Here is a 12,811-nt window from a genome sequence, read left to right on the forward strand (position 1 = left end):
TATTCGTCCCCCCCTTCCGATTCTAAGCGCCCCCCCCCCCCCTTGAATCCACACCCATGGTCGTATCCATTTTCCCTATTGTTGGATTATGTAATCAAGAGATTATTGACAGTCTAGAGTGCAGTGCTTCGACCTGTAGCTGGCCCCGGTCATTGGCTTGCGGTTGTGGTTTCGATCCCTAGGTGTGGGTGTATGTGGCTTGAAGATAGGGGTGCCTTCTCACCCTCGTGGGTTTACTCCGGGTACTCCTTTTTTCTCCCACAAGAAAGACCCCCGCGCGTACGCTAAGATGATAATAAAAATAAAATGTAAAATAAGACTTGTCTGCGATATCACCTTCGGTGGAAGCGAACGTTAAACCTAAGAAAAACAACAAGAAATATAGAGAAGAGGGGTAGACGGCGAAACGGGAGGAAGATCGTATGGACTCACCCAAGTTCAGCCGCTGCCGTGGCAGAAGTACGGAATGGTTATATTAAACTATTCATGTAATGTGTTGATGTTATTGTTTATATTCCTGGTGTAGTTTAGTTCCTGTTTAATTTATGTTCCTGTTTTATGCATGTAGCTGTTTCATATTCTTGTTCCTGGTGTAAATAAATTTTATATTTACGAAACTGATCTCTGTTATCGCTAATATAGTGTTACAGCTACGATCTATTCTTCTATTGAATTCCAACTATTAAGGGTTCTTTTACGTGCACACCAGCGTGTAACGGGGCCTCGGTTTTTCGTCCCATACGAACAACTAGAGACTGTCCTGTACCAATGACGAGGGGAAACCACGCTGGAAAATCCAAGGACCTTTCTCGGCCAATACCGGGATCGAACCCATGAACTCCTGGTTAGTCAGCCATCGCCTTACTCACTGAGCCACCGCGGCTTCCCAGCTTTTTGGTAGAAGACAGCAGAATGTCAGTCTATATTTATGATCGAGACTATGTTTTTTTTTATCGTACCGACTTTAGTAATGATGATCGAGGCTAGGCCCAAAATTCAATCGCTAAATTCTCGGTTCAGAGTGGATCAATTTGAATGAAATTTTCCAAAAATTCCCTTTACGTTATGAAGATTTTAACTATTATAATGAGAACTGCCAGCTCTTTATCTAATCTCCCATATTTAATATTCAGAACCCATTTAACTCTACTTCATTACATGTTTTGATATAATCTCCCATAATGTATATTTATTTTTATACTTTATAGTCGGTGAGTTATAAGAACTACAAGATGCACTTAGACGATCTAATGGAGGAAATTGGGTCGACAGGGAGGTTCCAGATTCTGTTAATCACAATGGTGTTCGTCCCAAAGTTGGCTATGGGGTATAATATGATGATCATGGCGTTTGGAGCTTTAGAACCAGAATGGTGGTGTGCTGACTCAGCATTAGAACAACTATCTAGTAATAGTTCCTCGTATAAACAATGCGATGTTGATATAAACAACAGTTCAACTTGTCATAGAGTATATGATGGTCAACTGAAGACGGTCGTATCGGAGGTGAATAGACAATTACTTACTATAAACTATTATTTTGGCGCATCGTTCCCAGGTGAATAGACAATTACTTATAATGAACGATTACATTAGCGCATAGTTCTGACATGAACAGACACTTATTTAGTATTAACCTTTACTTTGGCACATAGTTCCAAGGTGAATAGACGCGTACATTGGCGCATAGTTCTGGGGCAAATAGACAATTACTTAGTATTAACCTTTATTTTGGTACATAGTTCCGAGTACATAGACAATTTCTTATAATGAACTATTACATTAGCGCACAGTTCTAAAATGAACAGACACGTATTTAGTATTAACTATTACTTTGGCGCATAAGTCTTGGTTAAATAGAGGTAAATAGTGGTGAATAGACAATTACTTAATATTAACTGTTACTTTGACGCATAGTTCTGGGTCAATAGTTAATTACTTAATATTAACTATTACTTTAACGCATAGTTCCAAGTTGAATAGACAATTACTTATCGTTATCTATTGCATTGGCGCATCGTTCCGAGATGAACAATTATTTAGTATAAACTATTACTTTGGCGCATAGTTCTGGGGTAAATAGACAATTACTTAGTATTATCTTTGAAGCATACTCATAGTTGAATAGTTAAGATTTATAGATAATTACTTAGTAATTTGCTATTGCATTGATGCATAGTTGAGATGAGTTGACAATCACTCATATAAACTATTACTTTGACGTATAGTTCCGAGGTGAATAGACACGTGGTTCTGTCTTACTCACTGAGCCACCGCGACTCTCTATGGGGTATATTGAAATCGTAACTTTAATGCATACATGTTATTTATTTGTAGTGGGATCTTGTCTGTGAGAGGAAATGGGTAACACCTATCATCACCTCCATACAGATGTCTGGAGTTCTTGTAGGAACTTTAATTTGTGGACAGCTTGCAGATTCTTTTGGACGCAAAAAGACCTTCTACTTGACACTGTTGTTGCACTCTATCGTCAGTATTGGTATTGGTTTCTCAACATCCTGGCAGATGTTTACAGCATTGCGATTTGTTATTGGAATAGCAATGGGGGCCTACCTGGTTGTCTGCATGTTTCCAGTGGAGTTTCTGTCTTTCCGGTGGAGACCTTTCTTAACGCTGATACCATTTTGGGCAACTGGCGTCTGCTTTCTGTCCTTGTCAACTTATCTGCTTCAAGATTGGTCCTATGTCCACATAGCTGTTGGTATTTTTACCGTGCCGTGTTTACTCGGATGGTTGTAAGTATAAAATTTGATCATGTCAGGTATTTTTTTAATATGTCAGATATGGGTTGGCCGAGAATATTTTCCGGGATTAGTTCATCCAGATTTTCAGGCGTGGTTCACCCTTATCAGTGATGCAGAACGGAGGGACTGACAAGGACAGCTGTCTAGTCGTTCGGATGGGACGAAAGACCGAGGTCCCGTGTACACATTGGCGTTCACGTAAAAGATCCTTTGACAGTTGGAATTCGATAGAAGAATAGGCCATAGTGCCGCTGCCCGGCAAAATTTCCGTCATAGCACACTGTATGGCGTATGCCCGTCTTCATTAGCCCAGTTCGGAGCAGAACAGTAGGACGTTAAACCCCATTTCATTTCATTTCATTTTCCGGGAATTTCCAGAGTGGTTTCCCCTTTTCAGATATGCAGTAACAGCGGCTAGTCTTTCGGATGGTATGTAAAAGCATCTTTGGCAGTTTGCATTCGGCGAAGAGTAGGCAGAAACGCCACTGATGTGTGTGTGTGGGTGTGTGTGTGTGTGTGTGTATTTGTCCTCATATAACATGTTGCATTGTTGTCCTTAATAAGGGGTTGGATGGCTAAATGGTTAACGTGTGCGCGCTGTATCATAAAGTCTGTCATCGAGTCAACTGGCGTGGTTTCGATTCCCCGGTTGTACGTGACAATGAGTAGGGTCGCCTGTCCAACCTCGTGGGTTTTCTCCGGGTCCTCCGGTTTCCTCTCACTGCTAAAGACCCCTACGCGCAAGCGAATTATTGAAATAAAATTAAACCATATGTTAGTCCCGAAATGACCTAGTTTGTGTCGAGTGGACGTTAAACCCCATTTCTCTCCCTCTCGTCTTCAATATCCCGATTGGTGCAGAAAAGCCGAACGATAAACCAAATTTCATTTTATATTTTTCCCTTGTTTTTACGTCTGTCATTGAGTCAACTATCGTGGTTTCGATTCTCCGGTTGTACGTGACAAAGATTAGGGTCGGCTGTCCTACTTTGTGGATTTTCTCCGGGTCCTCCGGTTTCCTCCTACTGCTAAAAACCCTACGCGCAAGCGAATTATTGAAATAAAATCGAACCCTATGTTAGTCACAAAATAACCTAGTTTGTGTCGATGACATTAGACCTCTCTCTCTCTCTCTCTCTCTCTCTCTCTCTCTCTCGGTTTACCGTCACTCTATTCTATTTTTATACGACCTGCTCTATTCCGTTACTTTCGGTTGACAGTTAATATAATTTTCAATTTACAATTTATTTGACTTGACATTTATAATACAAAATAATGTTCATGTTAAACTATAAAATTCAATTCATAAAAAATTATTTGTCATTGTAAACAATTCATTCATTTGCACTCACTCCACGCTAATATGCACTGAGATGGATTATATTATTATGACATTTAATTATGATAATAGAATATATCAGCAAAATAATAATAAAAAAAAATAGGGAGGGCATATATATACTAATAAACAGGTGTTATAGACCAGGTCCCAGCTCGATTTCCACCCTGTGCCCCCCCCCCCACACACATATACACCCCCCCCCCCCTCAATATGATCTTAGCTTAAAGCGTTTTATTTCAATCTACCTATCATGCCTAAGAGCAGGGGCCTGTTTCACGAAATTTTAACTAAGATAAAATCCAAATTGGATAATATGAGATTGATTTTAGTGCTTAACCAATCAAAATTGAAGTATCTACTAAAATTACGATTTTATCTTTAGTTAAGATTTCGTGAAACAGGACCCAGGGCCCAGCTCGATTTCCGCCCTGTGTCCCCCCCCCCCCCGACACTACCCCCCTCCCCCGCCTAACACGCCCCCCCCCTTCAAGATAGTCTTAGCTTAAAAGCGTTTTATTTCAATCTACCTATCATGCCTAAGAGCAGGTCGTAACGCGGCTGTCCGGGCAAAATTTCCGTCATAGCACATTACCCACCTTCATTATCCCGGTGGGTGCAGAACAGTAGGACTGACGTTAAACTCCTTTTCATTTCATAACTAACACATAACGTCATTCTTCTACTAAGCAGAGTTGTCTCCCACTGTAGTTCACACTAACTGGATGGTGAGATCCATTTGACAAGGCCAAAGGCTAGCGCGAACACCAACCCTAACCCAAGACCTAGCCCTACGCCTTATACAAACGATAACCCACAATCCTCGGCAACAATCATGTGCCCTAACCCTGTTTACATCTCGTGACCTTGGGGGAAATATGCGTAACGGGATAGCGAGACTTGCGTGGAGAATGAAATAACGCATGGTTAGTGCTAAATGATAAGGCCAACTCAACTTTTCGTCATAGGTCACGGGATGTAAACAGGGCTAGCGCTAATCCCAACCCGTAAACCTAACCCTGGACCTAGCCCCATTGCTTACCCTAACCCTAACCTACAATCTCGCCAACAATCACGTTCCCGAACCTTATTTACATTTCAACGACCTTGACAAAAATTGAGCTGGCCCTAACAAATAGATTTAGCCATGTTCTTTTGGCAATTGTAGTATCATACCAGAAAGTGTAAGATGGTTGGCCGTCAAAGGTCAAATCAAAGAAGCGGAAGACATTGTGGAAATGGTGGCCAAGATGAATGGAAGGGTTAAACCTAGCAATACAAAAGAATTAATAATGAAAATTACAAAGGAGGAAGAGGCACAAAAGAAAGGCGGAAAAACATACTCGTATTTAGACATTTATAGAGGCGCTAAAATAGCCAAGCATACAATATCTCTACACATTGTTTGGTATGTTCAACTTCATTGACCCTTTAAGCGGGGGAGGCAATCCGAAAATTTTTGTTTTGAAATGTTAAAGCTATTGAATAGTACAAGTAGTTAGAAAATGTAATAAACAAGGAAAAGTTAACATTAAAAAAAAGCTGTTGCCATGGTAACTCTAACTACTTGTGCCATTTTCAATTCAATAGCTTTAGAATTTCAGAAAACATTTTTCGGGTAGCCTCACCCCTTAAAGCAACTGGTGGGTTACATGTGAGTTATCTAGCCTATTCCGTTTCGTTTTTTATAGTTCAAATTGCGTGGTTTCGATTCCCCGGCTGTACGTGACAAGGAATAGGGCCAGGATCGCCTGTCCAACCTCGAGAGTTTGCTGTGGCTTTTAAAAATATATATGACTTTTTATGGAAAGGCATGTGCTATTGCGGGGATGGGGGTGGGGGTTGGATGGCCGAATGGTTAACGTGTGCGGTTATTGCGGGTTCTCCAGTTTCCTCAAACTGCTAAAGACCTCTTTCGCGCAAATTAATGAAATAAAATTGAACCATATGTTAGTCCCGAGATGACCTAGTTTATGTCGAGTGGACGTTAAACCCCATTTCTCTCTTTCTCTCATTAGCCAAGTAGGTTCAGAAAAGTAGGACGTTAAACTCATTTGATTTGATTTGATTTGATTTTGATTTAATTTTCTTTTTAACGTATTTTATTAGGTGGTGTTTAGCGGCATCATATTATGGTTTTAGTTTTGGTGTAGGTAAATTTTCTGGCAATTATTACCTGAATCAGTTCCTGATGAATATTCTAGAATTCCCCATTTGTATACCTGCTATTTATTTCATGAACAGGTAAGTTTTGCCTTTCTTGGGTTTCAAAATATTTTATTGAACCATGGTCTGTGCCACAAGCGATACACCTCTTGTTGTTGCGCCTTTGCTGGGGGGGGGGGCATTCTCGGTATTCCCAGTCGTATTGTTCCGGTCTACTCCATTGACCCCTAGACCCATTCACAGGTTTCAATGAAATCAGCAGACCTTGATGATTTCATTGGCCACGTAGGTTGACTCTACGAACCAATCAAAACACAATTTATCATATACCAGTCTTACCGTCATCGTTTATCTTCACAACAATACAACAGCTTATGAAGAAACTTAATATCAAAGAAGTGACATGCCCACAAAACGATGCCCTAAAATGTTTTGAAAAATTTGCAACAAATTACCTTTCCTCGCTTGCTATGTCGATAAAGATGGTGGTCTTGACGTCAGGTTCGTTTTTTTTTGGTCTATAGCACGCTCCTATCTATTGGCACCATGGGTCACTGTTTCAATCAGTTGAAAAATGTTATAAATTGTTCAGTGCCGGACTGGTGGGCCAAAGGCCCACCTGTCAGGGCATTGACTAAGGCCCACACAAGTACGCGCCGAAGGCTTGCTAGCGTCCGAGGGGGGGTCTAGGGGGGTGGGTCTAGGGGAGGTGGGGGGTGGCCTGCCCTCCGGAAAATTTTGAAAATTGACAACCGCAAACCTATTTTCCAACATTTCAGACCAAACCAGAAGAAGGCAAATTTTTGATTTCTAAGTGAAATCAAAACCCAAACGTGATTAATTTTTCGCAAAAAACTCAAAACTGGCAAGTTTTTGGCGATTATTTCGGCAATAATGACATATGAAGTACTAAGTAGAGGTTAAAAGATGAATTACACGGTTCTCGGTATAATGAGGTCAGACTCATAAAGTTCTTTCCTTGTAGTACACTTCTTTTTTTGTGTTGTTTGTCAGTCATTTTTTTCCTATCATTTCTTTCTCCTGTCCTGTGTCCTGTCCTCTCCTTCCTTCTTTCTTTTCTCCCCCCCCTCTCCTTTCTTTCTCTTCTTTTTTCATTCTTTTTCTTCTTTTTTTGTTTTTTTCTTTATAGGCTTAGGCCCACTTGTTTTTAATGAGCTTGGGACAGGTGGACCGGTTGGCCCAGTCCGGCACTGAAATTTTTAATATTGTTAATGATATTTTCCCGTAATTTTTAGATTTGGTCGTCGAGCAATAGGTCTGTTGATGCTTGGTTTAGGCACGTCATGCTGTGTAATGGTGGTCATAGTTCAATATACAGGTATAGTTCAATATACAGAGAGAGGGAGAGATTAGATAATATATGTACCCTTAAGATTTCGATGCACCAACCCATTCACGTGACATCATGTCAGATTAAGAGACGCCAAAAAAAAGTTTGAAGCAGAACAGTAGGACGTTAAATCTCATTTCATGCATTCTGATCTGATGGGGTATAAATGGTAACTAGTCAATAGACGTCAGAGATTTCATTGTTCCTGCAACATAATTTCAAAGATTTTCTCGGTGAAGGCCCCACCCCACCACCAACCCGGACCCTCTGACGTTCCGTCGTACATGCCCCCACCCACCACCTCTTTACCCCCCTCCCAAACCTCTAACGTTCCGGCGCCCCTGGTCAGACATGAAAGTATGATAATATATACATTCAAAATCTAAAGGCACCGTTCAAAAGCCAAGTCAGGTAATGTTTATTTATAGGGCGGGTTGGATGGCCGAATGGTTAGCGCGTGTGCGTTGTATCATAAGGTCTGTCATTGAGTCAACTGGTGTGGTTTCGATTCCCCGGTGGCATGTGACAAGGAGTAGGGTCGCCTGTCTAACCTCGTGGGTTTTCTCTAGGTCCTCCGGTTTCCCCCAACTGCTAAAGACCCCTTACACGCAAGCGAATTATTAAAATAAAATTGAACCAAGTTTGTGTCGAATGGAAGTTAAACCCCATTTCTATTGCATTATTGCATTATATTTTTTTAGTGAATGCAGTTGACAGTGGAACTATTATAACAGTTTTGTCTCTGGCTACTAGAATATTTACTGGTCAAGCCTGGGCCGGTATAATAACAATGACCAATGAAAGCTATCCCACAGTTATCAGGTAATGTATACAGCCCAACCCCTCCCGTCCATTAAATTCCTTTTATTCTGAACTTTTGACCTAACGCAAACCACGAACAGATTTTTGTTGTTGTAATTCTTGTCTATTGCTATCATTCAGTATATAGTTAACTGTCGTCCCCCGGCTCTCGTTCATCGGTGGTGCAGACGGAGTGGTGTCCCCTTGCCAGTTGTCCAGGAACGGAGTATTGCCCCCTTGCCGGTAGTCCAGGAACGGAGTAGTGTCCTCGTGTCGGTGGTGAAAGACGGAGTAGTGTCCCCTTGTCGGTGATGCAGGACGGAGTAGTGTCCCCTTGTCGGCGATGCAGCACGGAGTTAGTGTCCCCTTGTCGGTGGAGAAAAGCAGGACGTTAAACCACATTATATTTCATTTCATTTTTAGACACCCACTTTGAAATGCGGTCATATCTCGTCATCAGCCTCACCAGTCATTCCGTCGTCCACTGTTGCTTGTGAACGCTCTAGTGACTAAATTATGATCTAATTGACTTGAAATTTATGGACAGTGTTTTTGTTCATGAGAAGAAGAGGTTTCCGACGAATTTCGATAATTACTATCTAGGTTATGGCCCTTGATCAATTTGAAAAATTATTGTTATGAGTTATTGAACTAGTTCAGTATTTCCTTTAAACACCGACAAAAGAATACATATGCGTCATGCTGCATGAAATGCCCTGCCGACCTATCTACAAAGGGCGTGTGCTAACCTTTTTTTTAATTTACCATATTTGCAGGAGCCTTGGTTACGGGGCAGCGAACACATCTGCTAGACTTGGGAGCGTCGTAGCTCCTTTTGTATTCGCTTTGGTAAGTTGGATATTATTCAATTATAAATGACACAAACACATTTCATTTAGGATGGAAACACAACGGGTCTGTTTACGGAACACATAGCATTAAGCGTAACGCTGCAACGTCCCGAGGAACGTATTTGACCTACACCGGGATCGAACCTAGGACATCTTGGTTATTGTTCCAGCGCATTATTTTTGGCTGTTTATTTTTCAAAAGATTTATTTATTTCATCCAAATAACAAATATTTTGGCTGCTGAACAGGTGTATTTTCTCCGTTACTGCACACTGTGACAGTTCCAGAACATCTGACACCACTTATGCATTGCTGGTTGCCAATTTTAAACACCTTCCTAACGGTCGTTATCAGTTATTTCAGACCTCTGGGTGAGCCACGGTGGTTAAGTGGGTAAGACGCTGGCTCGCTAGCCTGGAGGTCGGATGTTCGATCCCTGCATTGGCCGAGAAAGTTCATCGGGACTTTTCGATTGGATTTCCCCTTGTCAGTGGTGCAGGGCGGAGGGCCTGACTAGGACAGCTGTCTAGTCGTTCCGGTGAGACGAAAAACCGAGGTCCCGGTTATACATTGGCATGCACGTAAAAGGTCCCTTGGTAGTTGGAATTCGATATAAGAGTAGGCCGTAGTGCCGCTGTCCAGGCAAAATGTTCCACATAGCACACTGTATGACGTATGCACGTCTTCATTAGCCCAGGTTACGAGCAGAACGGAAGGACGTTCAACCCCATTTCATTTCATTTCAGACCTCTGAAGAGACGATCCCATATGTAATAGTAATTGTTCTAGAAGGTGTCAGCTTTGGTATCGTCTACTTTTTATTACCGGAAACTCTTGGTACCGCTTTAGAGGATTTACTTCCGGGTCAGCAAGAATCGAAGGAAATACAAGGCGACCCCGATCCAGAGGATGAAAAAAAATCGGCATTGAATAGAGTTGAGGTTTAACGTGTACGACCAATTGATGCAAATAATGCAATAACTGTGTGTATGAGTGTTTGTGTGACTGTTACTATGGAAACCGTTGCCGTGGAAAACGTTGCTATTCTGTTTGCTGTATGGTGAAGTCGGAACACGTGGTTCGATTAATTAATCAATATTACTTCATTTGTTGTCGAATCCTTCGTAACAGGCGATGCGTGACGTAATAATGGGCCCGTGTCGTAACAGTTGACGCGAGTCGTAACAGTCGACGCGTTTTCGTTTTTAAATCATCAATAATTTTTGACATGATATTTAAACAAAGTTGTTTCTTTCGAATATTTGTTTTCATTTTGAAACCAGGAACTACATCCGTACATTTTGTAAACTTATTATCCGATCCGTACTGTCGCCACTTTGTGTAGGATTGACATGCATCGATTGGTGCTATGACGTTACACTTGTAAGATAGCTTCGATGGCGGCATGGTTTAACCACTGTCAGTTCATATTTAACTTTTGAGTATTGACGTATTTATAATGTATTGAGAGTGTTCTATTATTAAGTTCTTGTTGTCAGATAGAGAGAGAGAGAGAGAGAGATTATTATACATGAACTGAATTATTATACAGAACCGGAATTATTATACAAAACATAAACTTTTATACAAAACTTGAATTAATTTACAACACATGAATTATTATACAAAATATGCATCATTATACAAAGCATGAATTGTTATATAAAACTTGAATTATTATACATGACATAAATTGTTATACAAAATATGAATTGTTATACATAACATGAATTATTGCACAAAACTTGAATTATTATACATAATATGAATTGCTATACAAAACTTGAATTATTATACATAACATGGATTGTTATACAAAACATGAATTGTTATACAAAAAATGAATTGTTATACATGACATAAATTGTTATACAAAATATGAATTTTTATACAAATTATGAGTTGTTATACCAAACTTGAATTATTATACAAAGCATGAATTGTTATACAAAACTTGAATTATTATACATATCATAAATTGTTATACAAAATATGAATTGCTATATAAAACATGAATTATTGTACAAAACTTGAATTATTATACATAACATAAATTGTTATACAAAATTTGAATTATTATACATAACATGAATTGTTATACGAAACATGCTGTTATTCAAAACTTGAATTGTTATCCAAACTTGAATTGTTATACAAAACTTGAATTATTATACATAAACTTGTATATTAAACCTGAATATGAAACCTGTTTTGGGGGGTAGGATATGATAATATCACCAGTTGCATATCATTACTATAAAATTTTTATTTTCTTAAATTTTGTTTTAATTATTGTTTGAGTTGGATTGAGGGCAGTTACAGAATTATATCCTTTAAATAAAAAAAATATCATTCCAAGCAGATGTTGATTAGAGAATTCTCTAAGGCAATAACATTTACTAACCAGATAAATATTGGGATTTATCGAAGACTAACACATCAGCAGCAGGGGTTATGTGAGAGGGGCGCAATGGCGAGCTTTGCCTCATGGTTTTAAATTTGTACGCCCTTTGCGATTGGCAAAAAATCTTACGGTTTCGATATGGTTTTCAACATTATAATCTTAATGCTTAAAGTAGCTAAGTCTCTAACCCAATATCATCCAAAATCTTCAACATTGAAAACACAAATTATTTGTCAATTTAAATCAACATTGATGCTGTGATCTTACCGGAAAAAGATGGCCTTCTGATATCCAATATTTAAGACAAAATAAACATTTTACCATTAGTACACGAATCGTGTACTATAATGCGTTTCAGCCCCAGTTCTAGCAAGAGACTCGAGGAACGAGGCTACACATATTGCACCAAACCAAACAGCGTATGTAGACTGGAATAACCAGGTGCTAGAAATTTGCATTCGATTGAGACTGCTGGCTTATTTCGCGGAACAGAACTGATTTGAAATTAGAGTAAAAACGGAAACCATTGAATGGATATCAGTTTATATACATTCATATTACAGTATTATATGAGTTCCGACCCACTTGTGTCAATTTCTAGGTCCCAAATGTTAGCGATTTAGCTCCTTTAACCAGTGACAAACATATACCACGAGTCAGTATGCTACAAATCGACTCTAGCATATCCAACACAGTCCAGTATTACTCGGTGGCACTGGGAGGACCCCCCCTCCCACCTGCACACATATATTGTTTTTTGGGGGCCAGGACGGGATCTTGTTCCTCATGCAAAATCATGGGTCACCACACCCTTGTTCCCGACACCCCCTAATGCTGCATACCGTGGGTTTCTGTGCTCCCCTTAGGGATACCATTCCTCATACAAAAGTATGTGTCACCATGCCCCTGATCAGTAGGACCTATATGTTTGTTCAAACATTAGGTTTAAGCCCGTCGTACATGAGCAAAGAAAATTTGACAAATTTCTTTGACGGCCTCTTCAATTTTTCTTTGACCGTGTACGAAGAAAGCAATTTATTTGACGCCCTATCGTACACGAGCATAAGTTCCAAATCTTTGACACGTTTATTTGACGAAAAGCTATGCATGCCAGCTTTTGTCAAATCTCATATGG

At 39.9% G+C, this 12,811-nt stretch overlaps 1 protein-coding gene across 1 annotated transcript; it reads left to right on the plus strand.

Annotated features, from left to right (window-relative positions):
- Positions 1-1,260: 1,260 nt before the first annotated feature.
- LOC126815903 (solute carrier family 22 member 21) lies at positions 1,261-11,042 on the plus strand. Its single transcript, XM_050541997.2, has 8 exons — positions 1,261-1,505; positions 2,337-2,755; positions 5,272-5,511; positions 6,213-6,347; positions 7,526-7,608; positions 8,322-8,442; positions 9,198-9,270; positions 10,019-11,042. Exons 1-8 carry the CDS (start codon positions 1,299-1,301, stop codon positions 10,217-10,219), a joined length of 1,479 nt encoding a protein of 492 aa, XP_050397954.2. The 5' UTR covers positions 1,261-1,298; the 3' UTR covers positions 10,220-11,042.
- The last annotated feature ends 1,769 nt before the right edge of the window (positions 11,043-12,811 follow it).

The sequence above is a fragment of the Patella vulgata genome, chromosome 3, assembly GCF_932274485.2.
Source record: "Patella vulgata chromosome 3, xgPatVulg1.2, whole genome shotgun sequence".
NCBI classification, from domain to species: domain Eukaryota; kingdom Metazoa; phylum Mollusca; class Gastropoda; family Patellidae; genus Patella; species Patella vulgata.